Source organism: Haplochromis burtoni, unplaced genomic scaffold (genome assembly GCF_018398535.1).
Source record: "Haplochromis burtoni strain Fernald_Lab_line unplaced genomic scaffold, NCSU_Asbu1 Contig_78, whole genome shotgun sequence".
NCBI lineage: Eukaryota > Metazoa > Chordata > Actinopteri > Cichliformes > Cichlidae > Haplochromis > Haplochromis burtoni.
The window spans coordinates 1496467-1524199 of record NW_024582439.1 but is presented as its reverse complement, the minus strand read 5'-3'; the positions used below and the strand labels follow the sequence as shown (position 1 = coordinate 1524199).

The following is a 27733-nucleotide window of genomic DNA, read 5'->3' as shown; positions in this document are numbered from 1 at the left end:
GAAAAGTACTTAGTAGAAATGCAGGCAGATGGGTAATGATGTTTTTGCTCTTCAGAAAGCTTTTTAACCCATCTAAAAGCTTGTCCTGCCTAATAAACTCTTATGTGTAGAACATTTCCCACAGTGTTTGTTATTGTACTCTATAACACTGCCGATTATTCCGAGCCATTCTGGTATGTTTCCTTTCTCTCCAGCTGATTGAGTATTTTCATAAACATTTGGAAGGCAGAGGAAACGTAGTGTAATAGCCTGTTTGCTGTAGAGTCATGTGTGTACATATGGGTTTTTGCTGGGTCTCTTAACTGGATATTGGGGTGATGCAGTGGTTCGGTGAATTTGCAGGCTTGTGCAGAAATCACTCAGTTGTTCACAAAGCTCCTCTCTCCTAAAATGTGTTCATGTTCACTGACTGCTAATTTGCCTCGGCAGAAAACATCATCTGATTCACATTACGATTTTATCAGTGTAACCACAAAATGATATTTAGCAAAGCTGCAGACTCGTTACTGAAACAGTACCTACTCCCCGTCTGCAAGACTATCACCATCAGCATACAGTAGTTTGATTTTCCAAACTTTTCTGAATCCATAACGACTTGAGCCATACAAGGGGATGAGCTAGCTTTTACAGTATTTAAGCAAGTCAACAGGCTCTAACCCTCATCAAGTGGTCTTGTATCCTAAAGCTAACAGCACATGGGAGAAAAGAAGCAAACTTTAACCTTGTGTCTTAAACATCCAACCACCCATCCTTGCTGGCTTAATCCTGCAAGGGGCTTGGGGGCAAAAATAAGCAGAGGGGACGACTGCTTATGGTAATTTGGTTAAACAATTTTTTTTTTTTTTTACTGCGAGGTGCTCACTCTGTATGTTTTGGCACACAGATCTGTACATCTGTGGCCACTTTAAACAGCTCAGAAGTGAAACTTCTTCCCACAGGTTTGGGACCAAGATTTCAACAGTTCAACGCAACATTTCTCTTTTCCTGTAACAGACTCAGCTTCAGGTAAAAGGATCCAGTAAAGAAGGAAGAAGGGAAATTTGGAGAAAAGAGAAAACACACAATCATGAAATAAAAGTCAAAAGATGTTTTATTTGGGGTGCTGGGTGTATTTATAACTTTTTTTTTTCTAACTTGAAGGTATTCGTGTGAGTCTTCAAAAAAGATTTAAGAATATGATCATAAAAACCCAATAATTATAATAATAATTCAATTTTAAAGGCCTTAGGGATTGCTTGGCATAAGGGGCCTCAGGGCATTTTCTTTGCTTTTTTCCCCTTTAGCAACATGACTTATTTGTAGAATTTGTCGGATAAGGATGTTACATATTCTAGATTGAGGGGGGGGGCGGGTGCTAGGGGGAAAAATGTGAAAATATCACTTACTCTGTTTTCTCCTAAATGTATTTGGCAAAGCAAAAATTTCCAGGTAATAGGGATAGGTATTCCAGATTTGCAAAAGTAGGCTATCTAATGATATTCAAATTGAAAATACCAGTTCATGCCCACAGGCAAAAGCACTTCATGCTGCATATTTTAGACATTCCATTCGCCAGCTTTTCTTACTGGAAAGAATTAATGATCACTGTAATCAGCAATGCAGCAAAACACAGGCGGCACATTTAATTCCTGCTCCTAACTTATGCAGCCCTGGAAAATAAAAGTACTTTTTCCAGTTAATAAGAGCAATATTGACATTTCTACATCTTTACCTTCTCGTGTTAAAGATTTGCTCTTGCGTGCCTGATATAACATGCTTACAGAAAGCCACGAGCCCATTTATAGTAAGCGTTACTCACCTGACACTCACTGTCAGGGCCCTTCCTTTCTTTCCGTCTCTCCCTTGCTAATCCGACAGAGTATTGGGCCTCCACTTTACTTGACAGAGCATACATGAAAGCACAAACAAATCTCCTCCTCAGTCCAGAGATAAAGAAGTCATTAAAAATGGAGGACAGCTGAATAGCTGGAGGAGCCCTGTGGATGAGTGAGTGAGGAAAATATCCTTTGTGTCTTTTCTCCCTTCATTGGAGGAGCGTTAATCACAGTCCAAGTTAAATTGAATATGAGTGAGATAAGCAGAGCAGCAGGGGTGGATGGGAAGTGGTGGTGGTGGGGGGGTAGACAATCAAGGGGAGGCTGGGGCGGGGAAGAGCCTTTAAGTCCTAATGTTTTGTTTCCTGCCTCATATCTCTGGAGAGAAGACAAGGAATTGGACAAATAAAACTTGAAGGGATTAGAGTAATCCGTGAGACTAGGGGCCTATTGTGAAGATCAGTGCTGTTAGTTGTATCTTGGGGATTATCAACACTTTGGCTGCTTACTCCAGAGGTGTGCCGTATATAGAGTGTATGATGGAGAGTGTTTTTTGCATCTTGTATCTAGCAGCATCCATCATGAGCTTTCAGTCGTGCATCTTGCAGTTGGATGTTGAAACAAAGAGCTGAAAGGGTGTGCAGTGGCAAACAGCTGGCAGAACTACAATGCAGAGTATTTCTTGAAAGCAAGCACGCAAATCTCTCAAATAATTCCTCTTGCGGCGGAACGGCGTAGAAGCGAGAGTTCATCTTGGCTGCATAAACGCAGGGCATCTGAAACAAACAAAAACAATGCGTTAACTGGGATTTCTATACAGGTCAAATCTGTTCAGTGATGAATGTGATGGTTCGCATTGTAGGAACAGACTGAGTTTGCATGCAAAGGTCAAAAAAACCAACTAAATGTCAAGAGCAGTGTCTTTTTTTTTTTTATTTTTGGAGCTCACTGATTGTGAAGTGAAGTCAGACCTGACAGAAGTATTGCAAGATCTTTTTTTTTTTTTTTTTTTTTAGCCTCTCTGTGCTGGTCTTTCAGAAGTAGATGGAACATAAAGTGATTCTTATATTCTCTCCTCTTTTTCTCTGTTTGCAGGGCTACCACAGGCCAAATCACTACATCGCCACTCAGGGTAAGAATAAAAAACTTTCTAAAAATTGCAAGACTAGATTGGTGTGTGTGGGCGGTGAGAATTTAACGGTGTCTGTTTGTTTGGGCAGATGGATGTGTGCAGGTGTTTGCGAATATCTATCTGAACATCCCCGTCGTTGTTTACATACGCTCTTGCAAACTACTCTTTGATGCTCAGTCAGGTGTGTGCTCGGGGAGTCTGGTGCCTCTCGGTGTGCACACGCAAACGCACGTACCTACGCGCCTCTGAGCAAGCGTAGCGGCACGCTTTCTCGCTGTCTGTTTCCATCCCGTCGGTGGTGTGGGAGCCATTAATCAGGCAGTCTGGGAGTAGGCTGAATAAATAAATGGATTAGCTGACATGTACAGGCGCATTTTGTCACTGTGTTAATCTGGCCGGCAGATTCGCAGAGTGAGGAGCACTTACCGTGACCCCAGAGGTTAAGTCTGATTGATGGTTAATTGTTATGAATTTTGCATCGCGAGCCTCACTCCCACACAACAGGGCAGCATGCATGGGGATTTTACATACCACTTAAGAAAAAAAAAACAGTGGAAGAGAGGAAAAAAAAAAAGATAAAGGCAGGGTTTTTTTATTATTATTTTTGCGAAGAGGCTTTAATGGATTCACAATCTGCTTTGGCGGAGCTGGGAGTTGCATAATTACCTGTTTATTAGTGCATTGCCTCTCTTCCTCAGTGTCTCAATTAAAACAACGCTCTGGTTGCTCTTACTTCAGAAAGAGAGAGCATACTAATCAGGCAGTGGTCGCTCTGTTTGCACATTTGTCTGTATGAATGGCACCTAGTTTGAACTGCCTCGCGCTGACCGCTGAGTCCAGCACTCGAAACTGAGCTGTCAAGTGCCGACTCTCTCCTGTGCGCCTCGAGTTCACCAAAACAAGGAGGTATAACTGGCAAATTCAACTCTGAAAGAGTTTCATCTGGATTATTATGACTTCTATAATTGTCCTATAGTCATTAAGAGCATTCCAATTTTCATTAAAAAAAAATATGCATGAGAAGATCAGCAGTCAAAGAAATGTTGCAAACAAGGCCCTCTCTAAGATGGAAAGCTCGAGAAGCCAAACGTGTTTCCATTCAAGTTAATTAGCCCCAGTTTTCTCATTGAGCTTGCATAATAAGTCCTCATTTTCCATCGACTGTATCGCAAGCATGATAAGGTTTTTCACTGGGTAGATCCACCCAGTACGAAAGCGTGGAGGTGTGTGTGTGTGTGTGAGAGAGAGAGTGTGGAAACATCTGTATTCTCTGGGAGACCAGGCCCTTTTATAATTCATCATCAGCTCCGGCAGACTGACAGGAAGGAAGCCTCAGTCTGCTGACACTGAAGCAAAGAGCAGCCAGAGATGATAGGAAAGCCAGACACAGACCTGTCTCTCTCAGCCAGACAAACGGCATACTGTAGCACCTGAAAAGAGCACCTGGGCATTGGCACACTTGCTGAAAATGAGGGAGTAGTCTTCCTCTCTCCCCCAGTAAAGTTTTTCAGTGAATGACACTTCCACTCAAGTCCACTGGGACCAGCAGTAGCTCAGGAAAATGAGACCCGCAATACTGCTGGATAAGCTAAAAAATCTTTGTCATAAATTGGTTGTGGAGGTGGTTTGCGGTGTGCTTAATATGGCAGACAGGTGGGATAACGTTGTCCCCGTTCTATAATGCTATAAACTACAATGACACTCATTAGTTTGGGGTTTATTGACGAGTCCCTTTGCTCTGTCAAGGTGACAATGGCAGGTAGAACAGCTGTCACTCCATAAAAGCCTCATCACCCAAGCTCTGCTCCTCATTATGTAGGTCAGTCTCTCATCCAGAGCTTCTTTTTTTCTGCAGCAATACAATAACTGTCTGTCAGTAATTCTCTAACTGCAGCTCACCTACTTAGCAGATTGAATGTGTGCATGCACCTCAGCCCTCCCATATTGACGCCTCGCCTCTGTCCATTATTATGTCCTGCAGATCGCTTTAAATACTGATCTGACATGAGCTTCCTTCTAGTGGAGACTGAATTACACTGACACCGGGGATGCAAACAGCTGCGATAACCCCCTGCATCCTCTTGGTGATGTGGAAAATATTCATGACATGGGAAAGGGTTCAATTTCATCAAGCTTTTCCCCCTCCGGTCTTCTCCGCTTTCCCCTCCTTCACAAGCAGCAAATGTCACCAGGAGCCCAAAAGTTTTATTATTTACAGGTTAACATCTCAAAGCCCAGCAGGGGAGGTGTGGGGTTGGGAGATGGGAAGAGAGAGAGAGCAAATCAATGATAAGCGAGTGTACATTATGCCACAGCCTGCCACATGTAATATTAATGGGCAAGAGGGGAACATCACCTGCATGTTTGTCTGTGAGTGTCTGTGTGAACATGTTGATCAGAAATTTTTTTGCCGTACCTGGCTTGGGGTTTCTACAGCTGTCACACTCTTTGCTTCTGAGGAGGTGCAGGCCTAGTCCCAAAACACAGCATCAGCTGCAGCAGCGTTAGCTCTCTGACAGCTGGAAGTGAAGCTCCTACTTGTGTTCTGCCTCTGTGAAGTGCCTCTTCCAAACTTCACCAACTAGGCACCACACACTCTGTACTACAAACAGTGCACTCTGCTTGTATTCTTCAAGTGAGCTCTCAGACTGATTTCTCTGAAAATATCCTGTGGCCTAGTCTTTGAGAATGTAAGCTTTCCCCTCGGTACAGTTAGCTATCAAGATTATTTGTTTGTGTCGAAAGTGATTTTTTTTTTTAATAGTGTTTGTTTGTTTGTTTTCTTGAGACTTTATTTTTTATCTTATAGGTACCAGAAATTAATTTTGATTGCCTGAATCTGTATTTTAAAAGGATTGTTCAAATTTGACAGTACTGCCACACTTGCTCTCTTGAACAAAAGCCAAGAGGAGGTTAGCAATGGTTAAGTACAGTGCTGTGCAAGTCTTAAGTTACCACTGATCTCTTTATAGTTTCTTTGGAAGAAGCCAGGCTTTCTCTGTTTTGTTTTGTTTTTTTAGTTTTGTGAGAAATAGTTCTCCAAGCGTTTCTAAAGGTCTTTCAAAGGTTTTCTTTGGGCACTGGATACATTTTTTATTCATTTCAGTCCAGTCCTTGTACCCGACAATTTTCAGAGAAATGTTTTTGTTAAGCATCTTAGCACTGGCCTATGAATAATTCAAGCATAAAAAGGACCTAACTCAGGGGATGAACCACTTCTGTGTCTATGCATAACAGAAAAGTTGGCAAAGGACCAATTTTAAATTGTAACTTTAGGCAATTTTTTACGATTTCCACGTTAAAATGTTCCCATTTCTTTAGTTGACAGCCATAAAATCGTGTTTTTATGGCAAGCCTAAAATACTATCTACTGATTGACCAGCATCTGAAAGTCATGTTCTTAAGAAAAAATCCATCAAAGATCTGGCACAGGATCTGAGAGATGCATCTGCCCCTTGAGTTGATTTATCTGCTGTTGTGAGTCCTCATCATAAATGGTCTTAGTCGAAGGGCAGTTTTGAAAAAGCCATTCTTTAAGAAGAGAAACTATGAGGAATGGCTTAGGTTTCCCAAATTACACAATAGCAGCTCTGAAAATCAGTAGCAGCAGAGCTTGTGGAGTGATGGAGGAGGTCAGGTACAAAAAATGAGTGTTTACAGAACAACAATGTGTAAAACACGATGTGGGCTCTGTAATCATTTAGAGCTGCGTTTCAGCCAGTGGTGTTGATGGTCTTGTTAAAATTGGTGGACCTGTGAACACATAAAAGTAACGAGATCTTGATCCAACATGCAGGTTCATTCAGCATCCCAAACATGCACCTATAACTTGGCAGTAAAACATACCATTGAACACCATCAGTCTTTGGTCTCCCTAGAATTCAGTGTTATTAACAAAACAAAAGGCAAACAAAAGGCCAGCATCCAAAGAAGAGCTTCAAGTGTCTTCCAGAAGCCTGGAGAACTATTGTTGAAGACTATGGAAAAAAGATGTTGAAGAATAAAATACCAAAATATTCACTTTAAAGTTTTTTAGAATTGCTTTATATACAGCATTCCCATGGATATATGCACGTTTCAATACATTGCAGCACATCTTTCCCATTTTCCTAGAAAAATATAAAGAAATGAGAGGGGGGTTCAAGACTTTTCCACAGTACTGAATAGCATATACACTGGAAACAAGAGGAAAATATCTGGTCTCATTCAAATATTCAAAGTTTAGCTGCCACCACTTTAAGAGAACACTAACCAACACACTGAAACTTCGTGTAAAAAGGACGACTTGTTGCCAATGAATTGATTCACCTCACAACTCAAAGCTGATGTTCTTCTCACAAGCCAACTGCATGTGCTTTTTCTTATCTGGTACCCGTGTAATCCAGAAAACATGATTCCTATTTAATGTAAATAACTGTCACAAGCATCAACAGCAAACATGAACATTAAGGTTAAGGTAATGAGGGGGTTCTGGTTAAAATTTGCAATGCGCTCACAGTATCATACTACAGAATAAAGAAAAGAAAAGCCTGAACCTGTCACCCTTAAAATAGAAAACAAACTGTACTGATGGAAGTGACTTCTTTCAGGACGACAGCGTCCTGTCAGCATCAGATACAAAATGTAAGTGAATGTTTTTATGCAAATTAAAATATGACATTTTTGCTAGTAGAATTGGCTGTCACCAAATCTAAAGACCATTGAGTGACTTTGCAAAGTAATATTAAACAGTGCTTATGAAACAATTGTGTTCAGTGGCTTCAGTAGAGTTACAGATACTTGGAGAATCAGTCAGTCAAAAGTGCAGCAAAGACATTCAGGCTGCATGCTGTGGCCCAGCACCGCCTATGGCTAAAGAAAAGAGGTGCTTTCTAGACATATTTTAACTTACTGAAACAGGTTTTTGCGAACTCGATAATATAAAAGCTCCACTTTTACGGCTCATTGACTGCAGTGGCACATGTCAGCTTACAGCAGCAGAAATCTAGGATTTTAAAAGCATGCTATTTTTCAATGGAGATTGGTTTCTTAACCAATGAGTCAAAAATAAATTCTTTCCTCAACATTTGAAGCTGTTCACCCGTTCTGTGTGAAAGTTGTCAAATCAACTGTGTTAGCGATTCCTTTGTTCTTGTATATCTACTTATCAAGAAGCACACTCACTTCCTCATGGGTGTCATCAAGTTACAGTCCAGGAAGCTATCTGTACCCATTCTCCATCTCTGCATTCACAACAAAGCATAAATTGGTTGGCTTAAGCTTGGCAGGAGCCTCCCATTGGATGGTTTATCATATAATGCCAAGTAGTATTGTGTTACTGAAGTCCTACACACCAGCTGTCCTGCTTCTCATTCTTCCTCTCCCAAACTTCTCAGCAATGTGCATCTTTCCTCAGGGACAAGTGTGGGAGGTAGCGGAGTGGGTGGCTCAATCAGGTTGGGTAGTTATCGTAGAGACGGAAACCGAAGTCCTACAGTTAAATCGAGATATACCACCACATGCAAAGCACAGGAAGTAGGGGAATACAGATGGAAGTTATGGAGTAGCCTTGTTCCAACTCTCTAGCTGTCTAGTTGAGATAGATGCTATTTGTATTTTTACTGTAAAAGCACAAACAGGATGGAAATGTGTTTGCAGAAATGATGGTTGGTTTTGAATCATTTTTTGTTTTTGTTATTCATTTCTTTAAAAAGTCTTTTTAATTTAATTTATCTGCTTTTAGAAATAGATGTTTTTAAACTCTGTCAAACAGTATTGCACAATTAAATGCATGACAGTGAGGATGTGTTTAGGCACCCCACTAAGCAGATCAAACATGGCTTGATCAATCAAGTGAATAAAATGGTGATGACACTTTGTTGATGTCCTGAGGGAAATTAGGTTGTTGCAGAAGGCGTAAGTCAATAAGAAGCACAAACAGCACAATGATAGGATCCAGGAACTGCCGCAGCTCCTCATACTAAGGCAAAACAAATTAGTAACAATACAATATGATATATTCAAATGTGTTTTTATACTACATTCTATTTTAGCCCGTAATGATTTCATAATCACTTTAGTTCTTCATTAAGGTTTCCCAATTTGTTGTTCATTTCTTTTAATTGTGTAGTTAGTGGTTTTATGATCATGGCACTCAAGCCAGATACTAAAGCCCGTATAGCTATGCAGTAGGGAGAACAACTCTCTTCATGCCCACCTTTGTTGTTGTTACTGCTTTTTATATAGATCTTTCCCTGGGTGTCCTAGTGATCTAGTGCTTACAGCTGCAGGAGGCATAAATCCAAAAAGTGAGATTTTTTTTTAAATAGGAAAACCTTTTCCTGCTACTATCCTCTCCCTTCAAGGCCATGCACATGTTCTTTATACACACTAAAAATAATGCTTTTGGCTGCATAGGGGATCTGAACCCTACTTTCCCAGGTGAAAGTCATCTGCATAACCCACAACACAAATTTCCCCAATGACTTTTTTGTTTTTTCCACTTTGTACTGCTCACCTTATCTGGTGTACAAGTCCTCTGCTTAACCAAAGTGTTGTGTCATGGACTAGACTCTTTAATTTACTACTAAAGTGAAAGGAGGTGTAATGTGCTTCCAGAGTAACCAACAATATCTACAATATGCTAAAACTTTTATGTGTTCCTTAAGATACCTTTAGGGTACATCACAGGTCAAAGTATCCTTGTTTCCTAACTGGATAACAGTTGTTCAAATTTGTATGAAATTAAGTGTATCCTTATGCTTCCATAGGAATTGAGAATGTAAGTAGCAGCCAGGTGCTGCTAATCAAATGCACTTCATGAATTCTCTCTAGAGCAACATGGCCAATGTTTATCAAGTTACGGCTGAAGAAGTTGTGGAAAAACTTCCTTTAAACAGATGAAACCAAAATGGAGATGTTTGGTCATAATGCACCACACCATGTTTGGAGAAACTCAAATACAGCATATTGGCATAAATGCCCCATACCCATCATCAAGCACGGTGGTGGAGGGGTGATGATTTGGGTTTGTTTTGCAGCCACAGGGTCCTAGGCACCCGGTAGTTACTGAGTCAACCATGAACTGTTCTGTTTAGTAAAATATTCTATAGTCAAATGTGAGGCCATCTGTCTGAGAGTTTTGGGAACAGGACAATGATAGTATGAAAGTATCGCAGCAAATCTACAACAGAATCAAGGTGTTGCAATTAACCAGCCAAAGTCCAAATGTTGTAAGAGAGCTGTGCATAAACAAATGACCTCAAACCTCAGTGAACTGAAGCAATGTTGTGAAAATTCCTCCATAATGATGTGAGAGACTTACAAAGCCATACAGATTTACTATTTTACTAATTGCTGATAAAGGTTCTACAAGATGCTGAGTCGTGGTGCGTACTTTGTGCATTCCTGAGGAAAACTTTCTCTTTTTTTTTTTCTTTCTTTTTCATGACTTGAGTTTTTACAGGTTTCAGTGGCCTAATGTTTATTAAATTTACCTGCCACATAAATGACAACGAAGAAAATGCCAGCAGCTTGTGTATCTGCCATGTTTTGTCTTAGCTTGTGCCTGTGTGTGTCTGCATAATTTGTTATGTCTCCAGGTAATTCGGGCCAACTCGGGAGAATGCACAGTTGTAGAGATTTGCATTCACTAATTAATTTGTCAGAAGTAATTTTTTTTCTACTTGGTGCTTGATTAAAACTAATATTAATAATTTTAATTAACCAGAATAATAATTAAATTCAGCCCACAATTATTGCTCAGTGAAGTTTTAAATATTGGAGGCATTGACTGGCTCTCTGCTCATTTATTTTGATGTTCACCAGACACATTTGGGTCCGGTTCGGTGGAAAGGTTGGTGTTGAACAGATGAGATGTAGTGGTAATTACTTTGAGCTTTGCCATACACACGCATGTGCGGACGCACGGAGAACAGCAGCCGTTGGGCTCATATTTAAATTTGTGATTCGTTTTCCTTTCTCGTTTTCATCCGTGTTTAAGCTGTGTGTTGTAGAGTAAGCACTATGTGATGAATCTGATGTAGAAGCACCATGAATAAATTATACCTGACACGTCTTTCAGCGCTAGATCCGTGAAGTGAAAATGCCCTGTAAACTCTCTTGTTCCAATATGTCAGTAATACCACCAAATTTATGTTTGGAAGTTAATCTGAGGAAGAAGCTGACATTACTGATGAGAAAACATTACCCACAGCATGCACGTCAGCAGTAAAGCGCATTACCAAATTTAGTGATAGATGGTCCATTGTGGCAAACAAATTCTTCCACTAATAAATATGAAAATAAACTTGGAGACATAGAAACTTAGGTAATTGTTTTAAGGTACACAAATTTACAATCTGCCGCTTGCCTGTTAGAATGCATATTAGAGTTCAATGGTCCCCTGTTAGTCATTAGTAAACACTTACAAATGCTTTATTCTGCACTACCATATTCTACAACTACTGGACTATTATCTAAGCATTTACCCTAGTGACCCTCTTGCATACTAATCATTGATAGTTTCAAAGTTTTGTGCCTGTAAGGTGGTAATGCTACGAGTCCTTTCTCTGAAATGTCCGTTCTTATATAACAAAATGGCAAACTGCAAGTGTTAATATTATCCAAATAACCCTAAAATAACTCTGAATATATCTTGCAGTCTAAAGTGAGGCTCGCTCATAAATAATTCTGTAGCCTAAGACTTATTCTGCAGTAATTAGGAGGGGAAAACTCTTAGGTAATGGCCTCGTGGTTTAGGAATATGGCCATGCAAAATAAAAGTAGTAAGTGCACTTTATCGACTAATATGAGCCAACATGCCACTAATAATAGCAATAATATGCAACTGATTATTGCTCATATATGAACCACTGAAGGTTATACATTAACGTGTTTTTGGATGAACCAGATTAACCAGATGTGTTTACAAGATGCCAAACTTGTAGTTTTTTAAAGGGTACTATTAATGTGTAACATGCGTTGAAGCCCACAGAGATTTGTTAGTAGTTAAGGGAAAGAGCTAGACTGCAATAAAACCTGACTGAAGCCTCAACACCCCAATACTTGTGTGAAGCTATTGTAAGATATTTAAGGTAGGTTTGGGGGGAAAAAAATATTTGTAAAATGTAATTTCCTCTCTATGTCTCTCCTAGGCCCCATGCAGGAGACGGTATTTGATTTCTGGAGGATGGTCTGGCAGGAGAACACTGCAGCTATCGTCATGGTGACCAACCTGGTGGAAGTGGGCAGGGTGAGTATTTATGACACGTTCACTTGAACTGCACATCTCAAATAAGATTACCTTGCCCCCAGTCGACTAACAGCCTGATTGTATTTCAAGGCAAACTGAGACACCTTTTGTTATTATCTTTGAACATCAGTCCCCAGATGTTTGTGTGCACGCACGCGCTGACTTAGTGAGGCATGGGACTCGTGTGCCGCCAGCTCTTTTTTCCATCTATCTGATCAGTGAGAAGTGAGAAGAGACTGATTGATGGCCTTCATTACCAGAGAGGCATCCAGGCGTCTGACTACTGTTTCATCTCAGTGGCTCTATAACAGGAGATTAGACTCCGCTGAAGCCGCCAGCTCCTTCCAAGCTCCTCCGAGCAGAAACATCTCTTAATGCTGTGCTCACTGGACAAAAGGGGACTGTTATTGAGTAGTGAGGACAGTTCATAATGTTCAAACTAATGGTAAAGCCTTGACTTTTCTTGTTCACTACAGCATGTGGCCTGCCTCGGGGGGGAAACCCAGAGCCCTGCTTCAGTCCTAATTTGTTCCACTTAACTCGCACTTTAGTTCCTCCTGGTTAGGTTATAATCAAGAGAAAATGAAGGTCTTAACATACAGTGTAATGCTTTGACTGCCACGGGATTTTTCTCTAAGAATTTTAAATACACTGAAAGCCCTTTTAAAAAGAGGCGCACCTTGATTTTGCTGATGTGCATTTTTGGTGGGGCTTAAATGTAGCAGAGCTGATAATGATTCATAGCCCCATCTCTAGGTACCTCATTAGGCCTTTCCTCTAGAGTAGCGGAGTCCAGCCCACCCTACCCCGCACCTTCTCCACACCTGCTTAGCTTCTGCGCCGTACTCGGCGGGCCCCGGCCCTCAAACCGTCTGTTATATGATCCTTGTCCAATGGCGGGCGGTAGGCACAGTTGGTCACAGTGACGGTAGCTCCACAGAGGGCCCTATAAAATCACTCCACCGTATCACAGTGGGCCATCTGCTCGGCACAGTCACTGATGAACTCTGGGAAATCCTGGCACACACACACACAGAAGCACACGCAGCCTCTCTCCCGCTGGTTTCAGACAGGGGGGCGGTGCTCGGCACACTTTAATGTACGAGAGATTTGGTTTGGAAGTCAGCGTGCTGATGTGTGTGATGAGGTGATGCTCCATGTGCTTCTTTTCTATACACTCTATCCATATGAGTGAAGACGTGTAAGACCTGTGCACGCTCGTCACGTGCTCATAAGTGTGCCCGCACAAAAGAACATCTGTGTCTATGCTGGCATATTTTAGCCCAAAGGCTAATTCCCCCCCCCAAACTAGGCGCCTGATAGAGTGATCTAATAAGGTAATGGCTTTTGCCTAACTCAATCTGGCTGGAAGCGGACAGTGGATTTGTGATTGTCATCAGGGATTAGTCATCAGGGGTGTCAGAGAGAGGGACCTCCAAGTCCCCCTCTGTCTGTGTCATTCCACAAACCAAAATCTCATTTCATTCGTAATCAGCGCATAGATGCCAGGAATGAAAATTGAATCTACTTGTGGCTGATGTCGCATTTATACCTCATCAAAAATGATCATTCTCTGATATACCTCCGTGATCTCAATCTCTATTACCAGCCTTACTTCCCTCTGTATCAACAGTTTAATTGGGAAGGGGGGGGGGGTAATTTTGCGCTCTTATGATACCTAATACAAGTAATATTTCCAGTGGGGTGTTTTAGATTTCTGTTGGGAAATCTGTTTTAAACAGCTCAGGGTTTATTATTTCATATCAATATTGGATTGTCATTATATTTCCCTCATTTAATTGTTGTACACAATTTTTTTTTTTTTTATGTTTTATCCTATTTCACCACACTGGTAGTCAATTTTTTAAGGTGGAGAAATCACATACCCCCATTGCACCTACACTGTTCTGTTCCAGGTTTTTGCACAGTCCACCTTTAGACTCATTTTCACATTATCGACATGAGAATGAAAAAGCAATAACGTGCGAATGAACTCTCCCATCGATACATAAGATTCCCATTTACAGCAGATCCTTGACCGGGGGCCGAAACTAATATGAAGCAAATCTCATTTTGATTTGAAAGAAATGCTTCAAACGCTGAAATATCAGGTGGCAAATGGGGGCTAATGTTATGTGACAATTATCTTTATTGGAAAAAATGATGGCCTGGCAACTTGCAGAAATTCTAATATGAATGTGTGCAGTGAAGCATTGTGAATATAAATTCATTGCAGTTAGCATACAGCTTGTGAAGATGTTGTGTCAAACACTTGGTTTTGTCACTCTCAGGTGAAGTGCTGTAAGTACTGGCCTGATGATACGGAGATCTACAGAGACATCAAGGTGACACTGATAGAGACTGAGCTGCTGTCAGAGTATGTCATCAGGACCTTTGCTGTAGAGAAGGTACACTTTAACCTTTTAAACACTTTTTTCCAGTTATAAATACAGTCATAACTTTTCAGATGTAGCTTTCCTACCTGAATAGCTGGAGAAGGACATATATATAAGGCTTCTCTAGCACTTTATGACAATGTTTATTAAATAGATGGATGGATGTTTACCATATATTAATATGCAACCTAACCTAATATAACCTAATAGAATCATTTCTACCTCTCGATTTTTCTCTTTAACTATTGTTTATACCATATAAAAACTCCTAATTGTTACATTCTACTGTGACATTTTATAAAATCTTCAGGCAATATCCATTCAAAGAATAAACACACATACTAATATAACATAGAGGAATATACTGTTCTTTATGGTACATGCAAAGTGCCCAGATAACTAATGCAGTGCATATTGTATAATATCAGCATGACAGATAGCTGCTACAGTAGGTGAAGACACATGGCTACACTGGCCTTAAACATCCTGTTCATCGCTAGATTAAACTTTGTACAAACCTTTCTTGGATCTTGATGAAGAGTGTGTTGATATTCAATTCAACCCGTATTTACTTTAGAAAGACTTCACACATCCATGTTCTTCTCACTACATTCTCTTTTGCTTTGTGTGCTTAAACTGTGTTCCTCAGAGAGGAGCTCATGAGATCCGGGAAATCCGACAGTTTCACTTCACTGGCTGGCCGGACCACGGTGTGCCATATCACGCCACCGGCCTTCTGGGGTTTATTAGAAGAGTCAAGTCCAAGACCCTGACCAATGCCGGACCCATGGTGGTTCACTGCAGGTTGGTGTGCACTCAGACGAATAACTCTTCTTGATACTTGTGTTTTAGCTCTAACCCGTGTGTACCTATTTTTGTGATTTGCGTATTTTTATACAATAGTCATTAGACTAATAGCGGCTCAATGCAGAAGTTACATATGTATAGCTAAGTACTGCCTTGTGGCTGGTATGTTACTTACGTTTTCATTCAGTCTTTTAATCCAAGAACTAGTCCCCAAAACTGGGTATTAGTAACTGGGGCAGTATCCATGGAAAGATGTTGTGGTGTTAAGGTTTTTAAATATCATTTGCCATTTTTGGTGTTTTATAGTACTGTGTACACAACAAGCAAAATTTGATTCACCTCTACTGTACTGTATATTGGGCTTAATGTACACTACAGTGTAGGTCACAATTGTGGGATCGTAATAACTGCTAAAACATAAATCGTAATGTAACATTACATAAATGAGTGGTTTCCAACAATCCTTGTCAGGTGAGCTCACAAACCCCTTCTGTTTACCATTTATCATATTTACAAGCTTGGATAGCAAGTTAGCAAGCTAACAATTCCCATTATTTTTCCATCATTCACAAACAGATATACATTTATCATTATGCAATTACCTTTTTATCCATTATGTTCAGCCAGTAATCATTTATTCATTTTGTTAGCAACTGTTAATCCATAATTTTAGCTTATGTTCAACTGGTGGCCCCATTTTTACAATAACCTTCATTGTTTTAATTCGTTTTAGCTAGCATTTTAAACTAGTTACATTTAGCTAATAGTGAAACAGTGTTTCAACTAGGTATATTTTAGAAGTTTCAGTGATTTGTTCACATTGTTAGCCAACAGTTTTTGCTGTTACTATTCCATACGTAGCTATTTAGTTTGTTTTTTTATCTGTTTTTAGTAATTTAGGCATCCCTATTAGCTACATGCCACCTAAACCTAATGTTAGCTTTGCTGCTTCAACTTGTTCAGGTCCACTTAATTCTTTAATTAAATTGTAATTTAATTTTTTTTAATTTAGTTGAGCTGGTCTCCCTGTGGTGCTTGGTAATCACTGCATTAAATAGCCAATTTGAAACATAAGTGACCTCTGGGCACTCTTAATGTTGGCAACAGATCAAGTAAAGCTGTTGATGTGAAACCCTAGTGTGCTCAACTTTTTATTGTTAGGGAAATCATTTAATCTTATTCCACCTCATAAAAGTTATATTTCTTTAAACTTAAAGCAAAAAAAACCCCCAAACCTCACTTCTCATGAATAAAAATCCGTGTCTGTCCGCAGCGCTGGAGCCGGTCGGACAGGCTGCTTCATCGTCATTGACATCATGCTGGACATGGCGGAGAGAGAGGGCGTGGTGGACATTTACAACTGTGTGAGGGAGCTGCGTTCACGGAGGGTCAACATGGTTCAGACTGAGGTACTGTACGACTGGTTTAAACAGTTCTCCACAGAGACATCACTAAAATACAGAACTGCAGGACTGCAGCTTGACAGGTTTTGGTCCTCAAAAGTGGATTAACTAGAATCAATAAATAATTCTTAGATTGAGCCCCCTGCTTCTCTGGTCCTGAACAAATGCTGAGAATTCATACCAGCCAGAAGCAGTGTCATTAAAAGAATGTTTTATATTTGGAACAAATAAATCATCGCCTGTCATTTATTAGTCGTTAATTCTGCAGCTTAGGTGATCCACAAGAGGTTTTTAAGCATTTTCCCAGTGACTGATGAGGCTCATTATTTTTGTAAATGCTGTATAATACGGTAGTTTAATGTTTTCCTGTCATTCACTTTCAAGTGCCAGTTCAAGTGTAACATTTTTCTCAAACAAAGATATGTTCATTATGTAATTAAACAATCCAAATAATTAACATAATCTGATGTTAAGCAAGTGCTCTACTTGTTTTAGTTTGCTTTTAATATTATTTGAATTATATTCATATTCAAAGCTGGCATATTTATGTCTAGAACAGGAGTGTGGATTTTATTGTTACAATTCGCACTACTGTTACATTTTTAATGATAATTTCTCACAAAGGACATTTACTGGAGTGCACACCCTAACTATTCCTCCAAGTGGTAAACACAAGTGCTTGGCAATATGCGTTGTAATAAAAGGGTTTAGAGTGTTGAGGATTTGGCTCATATTGATGGTTTCAAAACATCCCCGGCTCATCCTATAGTTTTACGCTGATGCGGACAACCGAAAGACTCTGTGCTTTCCTGAACACCGGCCATCTGGAGGTGTCCATAGTCTCGGTGAATGCATCATTTCACCGTAATTCCCTTTAAATCACAAGCGTCATTGGATTTAATGGGCAAATGTTTCATCGCTGACGTCCGGATTGGGATTTGAGCAACTGGAGACCAAAGGCTGCTCACCCTGAGTCACTCTCCTCAAGTTCAGTGACCTTCAAATTCTGTGTATGTGTCTATTTTCCCTCACAGGTGTTCTGGCTGGTTGGCACAGCTCCTCAGCCCCGCGGCCACACACCACCATCCTACCATGCTTTAATTTAACCACGGAAATGAAATGCTTTGTTGTTGTTTACATATTATGAGCTCAGATAAGCTCTATCAATCTGCGGATTGATAGAGCTGGTCTTACTGACCCAGGCAGGGATAGTCAAACTCTGAGGTCAACATTTCACATTCTGCTTTAGACTTAACAAATGGCAACACATGTTCCCCTTTCAATCTGTAAATCTGACCCCTGTGCATGTGTGTGGATTTCGGTACAAAGTGACAAGGAAGTGTCAGCTGGAAATGTCACTTCAGAATAGATTTGCATCAAGCTTCAAGCTGTGTCGCCATGTCCACTGCTTGAGTGACTGACTGAGGCGGAGGAAATGTGTTACGATTTTGTTTTTCTGACCGCACGCTATTGAGCACAGTGGGTGTTGGGTTTTTTGTTTGTTTGCTTGCTTGTTTTTGGTTTTATATAAGAACTCAACCATTAACCTTCCTGTGACGATGATAGCAATACTCATGAGGAAATCCTAACCTTGATAAGTTCACTGAGGTTTCATAGGATCCTAAAAAAACATGGAAAAGGTCAAGTCATTCATGAAAATATTTTCTGCTAGACTTCTAAATATTTTAAGGTTTTGAAAATGTCATACAATTCTGGGTTTTATAAGAGAATTAAATAAGCTGTGTACCAAAAAAATGCAAAAATATGTATTGTAACCTTTGAACAAAGACAATGACAAATATTAGACACAGAAACTGCCGTGGGGGTAAAGCATAATCCCAGTAAGGTCATGGAAAGGTCACTGAATTTTTCTAGCAAAAACAGAGGAAAACCCTGGCTCACATATTTCTGCTTATAGCAGTGGTAGAAATAAAAAATAAAAGAAAACTTTCTTTTTTTGGGGGGGGGGGAGCTTGTCTTCTGTCATAAGTCATAGATGCCTGATGGATGCGCAATGAGGATGCTGTTTTTTTCAGGAGCAGTATGTCTTCATCCATGATGCCATTTTGGAGGCATGTCTCTGTGGCGATACCACCATTCCTGCGAGTCAGCTCCGCTCCGTCTACTACGACATGAACCGCCTGGACCCGCAGACAAACTCCAGCCCCATTAAAGAGGAGTTCAGGGTGAGGAGCTATTTAACGTAATTAGACATACAGTGTGTGCAAATTCATGATGACACATTATCTGAAGCACGAGGCTGCTTTAAACAAATCCTGTGCATAAACGTACTTTATATAAATAGGTGATGCATCTAATATATAGTTATATGAAATGCGCCACCCCACTCTAAGTTTTAATCCCAGTCACTTCAGGGGAGTCGGAGCTATCACTAATGTAACTGATCAAAGAATCGCATTGTTAATTACCATATCGGGAGATAACCCAAGTGCCTACCTTCCTGCGTCAGTATGACACCATGTAATTCTGCTTCAATCTCAAAGACACTCAATATGGTGACTCCCACGCTGCGGGTGGAAGACTGCAGCATCGCCCTGCTGCCTAGAAACCACGAGAAGAACCGCTGCATGGACGTCCTGCCTCCGGACCGCTGCCTTCCCTTCTTGATCACCATCGACGGCGAGAGCTCCAATTACATCAATGCCGCTCTGATGGATGTAAGGGTCAAACATTTTACACTATTAAGTCTGTCTGCTTGCATGCTGGTTCAGATCATCTTGCTGATTTCATCGCTGTAATTTTAAAGTGGTAAAGTAGCACTGAATCACAAATTGCTGAAACTGCAGCTGCCTGTATTTGTGTATTGGAACCTTAAAATGTTGCTGATTTGAAAGCAGGGATTTTGCATTTTATTTCGTAGAAGACCTACGACATGTTGGTATTTCAGCCTGCTATACAATGCTGATTTTTATGTGACTTTTAAATGTTGCTAATTTTTATAAAGAGTATAGCAAGTCAAAATTCAGATTTAAGTCTTGCAATCTTGACTTGAAATTTACTCATTGAGACTTTTAACTTGGACTGCAGCCACCTAGGACTTGAGTTAAGAGCTTCTGCCACAGAATTAAGACTTCACAACATCTCTGAATTGCTGTCACTTCTAATTAAGCACTTATCTGTCAGTATCTAAGAAACATCAAAGGAAACAATTGAAAATGCTATGTCTAGCAATTCTTAAGGGGACCTAACAAAGAACACCTTGACAAGGCACATGCTCGCTGATGGACTTTTTGGCTCTTGCTGGGATTGAGCAGGTGACCTTTCAGGTACAGGATTGTCTCAGTCCCCACTGGGCTACATTGGGGAGCCAGAAACCACATTAAAAGTGCTCTGTCCTAAAATAATCTCCCTAGACATGGAATCTCCATTAGAAAACTGCTCTCAGCAGGAAGTCTGGTTGAGAGACGGAGGTCGTTTTAGAAATGGTTTTATTCTTGACAGTGTTGCACAAAAGCATGCACTTGGTCTATTCAGCATCAGCTTTCTTTTTCTTCTTCTTCCCTCCCTCCAGAGTTACAAGCAGCCTTCTGCATTCATAGTGACACAGCACCCATTGCCAAACACAGTAAAGGACTTCTGGAGATTGGTGCTGGACTACCACTGCACATCCATAGTAATGCTCAATGATGTCGACCCAGCACAGGTAAACCCGACCCAGTACATTTGCTTAAATAAATAGCAAGCACATTAAATCCTGAACGAAGAATTTTAATGCAAGAATTTTACTCACAAACAAATGAGACATGAGTTCTTTCATGACAGGTTTTTTTTTTTTTTTATCTAAAAGTTGCAAAAAGGACATTGATGGGAACCGATTGAATGATTACATTTCACAAACCCAGGGAAACCCCGAGGGATGTATCTATGTTAGAGAAACTATATATTTGTATGAATACTGAATATGCTTGAAATAAGGTATATACTGCAGAGTGGAAGGAATAGGACTTGCTGTAAAAGTAGACGAAGAAAAGAAGGCCTGTGGAAGAGACTCCAGATTTCTCAGCCCGAGGCTCTGTCATAACACCCGGGGATCAAAGCCTGAAGCCAGGCTGCTCTCCCCATCCAAATCCCCTTTCCCTAGGTGACTGGCTGGATAGAAAAGGCCTTTCATTCAATATTCTCACTGTAGCCAGCCCGTCAGCAAGCCAAGAAAGCAGCGCAGGTGGGAAGGTAGGAAGGGGGTGGGTGGAGGTTGAGGAGTAGATGAAGGCGAGGGAGGTTTACCATCTTCTCCATCAACATCTTTGTTTTTGCATCTGTTGAATTTGTCAAGTTTTGATGGGCTCTAAAAGGAAGGCGGAAAGCAGTGCTTAAGCTGCCACACAGACAGCATATGTGCTTCTGCTTTTGTGTGTAAGAGACACAAAGTAAGCAACTATTTCCGTGTCCGTCTGGATTCCCGTGTTGAGGTCTGTTATTTGCATTTCTCCAAGATGGTCCCTTTTTTCTCCCCCTTGATTGTTTATGACTGTGGCATGCATTTGTGACATGACATGCTTGTCAATGTGAGACGTGTCCATCTGTGTGTAAGCTTCCATTTGTCTGATTTAGAGCTCTGAGGCTGGTGACTGGCTCCACAGGTGCAAGTTCTTAACTGGGCTTTCTCTCATAAAGGAGCGGAAATGGAGGGGTTTTTACTGCTTTTACGAGGCCATCCTAGAGGGTTTCTGCTCAGTGCACAAGAACAGTCAGTCTCAATATTGATAACTGCCGCTTAAGACTTGTAATTAGAGTTAACTGCTGATTAGTGTTTATTTGAAACAATCTATTGATTGAATATTGATTAATCAGTCTTTTACTGCAAAACCCAAGGTAGCATTGCTTTGTCCATCTGACACTGCAAAAGCTTGTAATTTGTTATTTTACAATAAGAGATCAGAAAGTCCATGCCCATTCCAAATTTGACTCGTCTCTTGTTCAGGGTCGACTGCTTATGAAACCCTGCACAGCCTCCAGGATGATTGGTATCTTTATCAGCCCCTCAAAGTCCTGCTCTGACACCCACTTGCTTATTTGCATCTGCAATTTTACCACAGATCTTAAATTTGTGTAGAGACCAAACATTTGTGTCCACAATCACTGCTGATAAGAGCTGGATTTCTGACTATGCCCCAGATGCCAAACAGCGGTTTTCAGAGAATGAAGCGAAGAGAATAAATGTCCTCGCCTAAAGATTGAGCATCAAGTCAGAGTTTACATATGAAGGGCTGTTTACCATAAATGCCTCCCTAGGGTCAGAGAAAGGCATGTGAGAAGGAAGATGATTTAAGGGCACTCTATGCCGTAGCAGTGCTAGCATGACACTGTTGGTCCACTCACATTGCATTGAAAAGGCCACAGCAACAAATCTTCACTCTACATCCACCCTACTTGCCAGATTTCCCAGCCTATCATTTTGTTCTCTTCCCCAAAAATAAATAAAAGTTGAATGGTGACTATTTTGACCCACTGGTGGAGATCCAGACACGTTGTAGACAAGCAAGTGCAGCTATTTAGAACAAGACATCCGCAGAGTGATTTAAAAGCAGTGTCAGCGCTAAAAGTGGTACAAAACTACCCAAGGAGACAGCCTTGAGTGGAAATGGGTGTGGCCACAGACCTTTTTAGCTGTCTCTTGCAGCTTCAGCCTAAACATATAAAGTTTATTTGGCTGGAAATGATGTATGTTAAAAGGATGGAATAATTTTGCTGAAGATGAAATTTGTCAAGTTTGTTGGTGTGAAATTTTTAGCCGCTTGGGCTGTAGGAATATACCAGAAAAAGGACAGGAACAATACATTTCTTTCATCAAAAATACAGGCAATGAATTATCTTTCCATCAATCAATCAATCTTTTGATGATCTTGCCTTTGATGACATTTTTCATCTTAGACATGAATCAATTTTTTTAAACTGCTTTTAAGGAACAAAGAATGTGCATGTTTTCTAAAGAGGGGCAAAAGAATTACCCAAAGATTTTGAGAAATTTCAGTTGGATTTGTTGAACAAAGGGTTAGTTGATTAGGAGAAAGCTCCCATACTTGGAGAACACCTGTGTTTAGTTTCTGCAATATCAAAAAAAAAAAATTTATTTTTTGTATTGAATGTTCTCAAATTTAAAAAAAAAATGTTCAATGTTCAATTTTAAAAAGAAAAGTACTTTGTATTGAATGAATTCACCTCTTTTGACTCTGCCTATTGTACCGTGTCACTTTGCCTTCAGACTTCCTTCATTTTTTTTGCAAGTGTATAAAAGGAGCTGACATCAGAGTCACCGTCTTTAGTCGGTATAGTTTGGATCTGAAACTAATAAGTCATCTTTCCTTTTCTTGTGTTTCCCTTTGTTGATTTGTCTGCGTGCTGGTGTACATGCATTTCTCTATATGTGTGTATGCGTGTGTGTGTATGTGCACATGCCTATTTGGTTTAGTTGTGCCCACAGTACTGGCCAGAAAACGGAGTCCACCGCCATGGACCCATCCAGGTGGAGTTTGTCTCCGCTGATCTGGAAGAGGACATCATCAGCAGAATATTCCGGATCTACAATGCGGCTCGGGTACGGTAACACAAAATGGAAAAGCTACAAACAAAAAAAGCATTCTGTGTGATCAGCCTGACATGTAGTTGTTGGGGTTTTTTTTTTTGTTTTTGTTTTTTCTGCTTTGCTGCCCATTTATTTGTAACTTTTGAAACTTGTTTGTCTTCCCTGCTGTGAAGCCAATTTATTCTGTGACTGCACACCTCACACGTCCCACTCATACGTCGGCCTGTCCGTTCAAGCTGTGCAGAGGCAGAGTCATTGTGCTCTTTAACTATGCCACTGCACCAGTTGACTGGATGGAGGTGTGATTGCCACAAGTTAATTGTCTCTTAGACAGCTTGAGAAAATTTTCACATGTAGCAGAAGCAGAAAACAGGTTTTCCCGTCAATTAACACATTTTGGGTTGAACAAGAACACGGCGATGCTGAACAAAAACTACCAACACATACTTCTTATAAGTGGAATCTAATGTATCCGCAGCACAATGTGCAACTTCTTTTTAAAGGTGACAGTTTCATTTGCATCATTTTTGAAGTGGCCAAAAGAGGATAAATTATTTCATGCAATGAGTCAGAAAAATCATAAAAAGAAATACATTTGCTTTTATTTTGTGTCTCTTGTATCATCCTGTGACACCCTAGATTTATTTTGAAGTGAGCCCCTAGGGAGAACCTTTCATATTTAAATTATTTCTAATAAAGAAATAACTTGTTTTTTAAATGATTTAAATAAATATCACAAATCTAGTTCACTTGCATTTTTCTGGAATCGTGAGCGAACCCTCAAAGAGAGATATCTCACAACATGGCGTGTACTGACCCTTTAACTTTGAGCTACCAGACATCACTGCACAGACAGGCACCTGACCCATGCCAGCATCACCTGCAGTCACCTGTGTAAGCTGTTTATCCCAACAGCCTGCTCTCTGTTGTCAATAATCGCTCCTCATATTAACGTGCTGTAACATCCTCTGGCCGGCAGAGGCACCTACAGCATGTTAAGTGCACTACAAGCTAATCACACATGATCGCGGACAAGTGTTATTGATCGATATGTCTGAGTGTGATTTAGAGTGTCTGTATCCTAGATTGCTTAACTATCTGTCTCCAGCAGCAACTGTGCTCATCTATCACCCTGTCTTATCTGCACGCTTATCTCTTCAGCGGCGACTCGCGCCCTTTAACCATCTCTATCCAGCTTCTGATGAAGCTTAGCTTCACCCTCCCTGCATCTTTACAGTCTGATTGCATCTTTATACAACAGCGATTAACTCCCTCCCCCCTACATATGTATTAACCTGGGATAACCGTTGTCCTTCCCCCCTCTAGCCTCAGGATGGCTACCGGATGGTGCAGCAGTTCCAGTTCCTGGGTTGGCCCATGTACAGAGACACGCCCATGTCCAAACGCTCCTTCCTCAAGCTCATTCGACAGGTGGATAAATGGCAGGAGGAGTACGACGGGGGAGAGGGACGCACTGTGGTCCACTGTCTGTAAGTTTCCAACTTCATTCCCTGCTGGTATTAAAAATGAAACATCTCCACCTACTGACTGAAAGCCTTCACTGCATCAAAACACACCTCAGCCCTTTGTGAGCCTTTAGTGTCAGCTTCAGCTTTCTTTTTGAACTCTTCTTGGATGACATTGAAATTTTTAATTAACTTTTTTCTCACAACCATAGGAATGGAGGCGGCCGCAGTGGGACATTCTGTGCCATCAGCATTGTGTGTGAGATGCTTCAGCACCAGCGCTCTGTGGATGTTTTCCACGCTGTCAAGACACTGAGGAATAATAAGCCCAACATGGTGGACCTACTGGTGAGGGACACTGCAGGAGCTGAAAACTTGATATAAATGCAGTCTTCATAAATCAGAATATTGTGTTAAGTTTCTCACAGTACCAGTTGGGAATCTACAGCAATCTAGGTATAATGGCTGAAGAAGCAGAGAGAACAACATATTGTCTTTCTGCATGTCCAAACCATCTCAGCCTTGGCTGTCTAACTTTCTCTCCAAAACACTCAACCTGTGCCGCCTCTGACGTACTCTTTTCTAAACTTGTCTGTTCTGGTCACTTCCAATAAAAATAGCAACATCTATAGCTCTGCCAGTTCATCCTCCTGTCTTCATGTCAGTACCACCATCTCCAAACCACACATCATAGCAGGTCTCACTACTACCTCGTAAACCTTCCCTTTCACTCTTGCTGCTACCCTTCTGTCAAAAATCACCCCTGATATTCATCTCCACCCACTCCACTCTGCCTGCACTCTCTTCTTGACCTCTCTTGTTCGCTGTCCGTTGTTTTGTACGAATGACACCAGGGATTTAAACTCATTAATGTCACAAAAAAGTCATTAAAAAAAGCTACTTTCAGTTACTGCCTTAACTACATGGTGTCAACACAGCAGTGTTACCTTCAAATATTTCATTTGGCTTTACGCCCTTCCTGATATTTCCCAGTTTGTGTGTCCTGGGGCCTTTCACTTGTGCATTACAACTGACAGTGGACCTTTATGTATGATATTTTGGAACTAAAGAGCAAAATTATTTTACTTAATTATAACTTCAATAACTAACTATTTTGAACTTTTCATCTGATGCCTCCTCTCTGTAATGCGTGCGTCAATGAATTCAATTCAGTTTTGTTTATATAGCGTCAAATAACAGCAGTCACCTCAAGGCCCTTTATATTGTAAGGTAAAGACTCTACAATAATACAGATCCCTCAACAATAAGATGACTCCCTATGAGCAAGCCCTTGGCAGTGACAGTGGGAAGGAAAAACTCCCTTTTAACGTGAAAAAAACTCCAGCAGACCCGCTCTGTAATTTTAACTTCCTCATTTTGCAAAGCTAGCTAGTGGGCTGTCTTGGATCATTTGAATAGCTACTTCTGGGCCCGTGAGTCGTAAGTTTGACAACTCTCAACATAAACTGTGGCAAGATGTCAAAATTCACTTATTTTAATACAGCTTTGAAGCCTTCGTCACAGAAAACATCAAAAATCAGGAATCAAAAATCAAGAGGACACACTAAAAACACTCAGCTCCGGACCATATTAAATCAACTCATATTTATTTAAACGTTTTCCCGCCAGTGGAAGAGGAAGTGATGCGTTATGCTGCTGCTTGTTGCAGCTTTTATGAAGAAGAAGTATCTGACAGTTAGTTTCCTCTGCCGCTGAAGATTGTGAAGATGGTGATCGCACGATTAGGGGTCCATATATCTGCATCTGTGACGCGTATTCTATAGTGACAAGCAGTAAAGCAATAAAGTCAATACCTTCTCATCCGCTTGAAGATGTCAGTTATTTATTAGTTTCAGTCTGGTGCAGAACTGAGATTGTTTAATGTGCCGAAAGCCTCGACTTTAAAGTCCCATTGATGTTTTTTCAGAGTTATAGGATTTAAATGGTATGATTATCAAACAGACAACAGGCCCTTTGGGAATAGCAAAAATCCCCAGAGGGCTTGTAGTATTCATTTATGACTTAGGAGACACTAACTTTATGACTTAGGAGACTCAGGCCAACTCCTGCACATCTCTAATGCCTCTGTCTGTTTCTTCTTTCCTGCTAGGACCAATACAAATTTTGCTATGAAGTGGCACTGGAGTACTTGAACTCTGGGTAACTTGGAGCTACCGCACCCAGCAGGACTTCTTAATTCGGGACATTACAGACAACTGCAGCTCACATGTGTGCATTATGCTAAGAGTGTGTGTTACCGACCCGACAAGAGTGACGTGCACACATGACCTCCTTTGACCAGCTCTCTTCCCTCTTCTTCTTCTCGATCTAGATGGGAAAGTTAGCAGAGTTGTACAGTGTTAAATATCGCAGAATGTTTCAGTCACTACAAGCTAAGGAAGCCAGCAGAGGTGCAATGAGTTTTGTTTTGTTTTTTTAATCCTCTGCAGTGAGCAGCCTTCTCTCTGGATCCCTACTTTTCTCCGTCTCTGCCTGTAGTCCCGTGGTTGTTGCCTTGATCCGCATTGGACGACAAGCACTGAAAACACTCCAGTTTTCCGTGGAATGCGATACGCTGTACATAATGTAATGTGTCCATTTTAATCTCTCAGATTTTTGTTTCACGCAGTTCATTATTAAAAGTCATTAAATGCAGGAGCTCAAAGCCTAAATGTTACTATAAATGTCCTGTAAATTTATGACTTTCGGATGACTATTGCTTCATACTGTATGTTGGGGACAGCTGGCTCACATTTGCTTACCTTATTTCCTGTGCAGGGATCCAAAGCTTTATTTGCACTTCCATTGAATTTCTTGTTGTGCATATTGTACATATTTCTGTAGATTATTTATTCGCGGTATGTACTTTTTTTGTGACTCTCAAGTAAGTGACAATCATATGTTCTATAGGTTTGGTTTATTGACTGTATTGTGTGCTT

General features: G+C 40.6%; 1 protein-coding gene across 12 annotated transcripts in view; it reads left to right on the top strand.

The window, feature by feature from the left end:
* The window catches only part of LOC102301726 (protein tyrosine phosphatase receptor type M), a 161003-nt gene extending 133276 nt beyond the window's left edge, over positions 1-27727 (top strand). For 10 of the 12 annotated variants that reach the window (XM_014334334.2, XM_014334332.2, XM_014334333.2 and 7 more), the window contains 12 exons: positions 2910-2946; positions 12081-12178; positions 14470-14586; positions 15224-15378; positions 16655-16790; positions 18821-18970; positions 19289-19462; positions 20317-20448; positions 23215-23340; positions 24655-24818; positions 25007-25142; positions 26905-27727. In XM_014334334.2, the coding sequence (XP_014189820.1) occupies positions 2910-2946; positions 12081-12178; positions 14470-14586; positions 15224-15378; positions 16655-16790; positions 18821-18970; positions 19289-19462; positions 20317-20448; positions 23215-23340; positions 24655-24818; positions 25007-25142; positions 26905-26958 (1479 nt within the window). In that variant the 3' untranslated portion in view covers positions 26959-27727. The remainder of the gene's footprint in view (positions 1-2909; positions 2947-12080; positions 12179-14469; positions 14587-15223; positions 15379-16654; positions 16791-18820; positions 18971-19288; positions 19463-20316; positions 20449-23214; positions 23341-24654; positions 24819-25006; positions 25143-26904) is intronic. The other 2 variants (XM_005924616.3, XM_005924618.3) reach the window with 2 other exon arrangements.
* Positions 27728-27733: the final 6 nt, after the last annotated feature.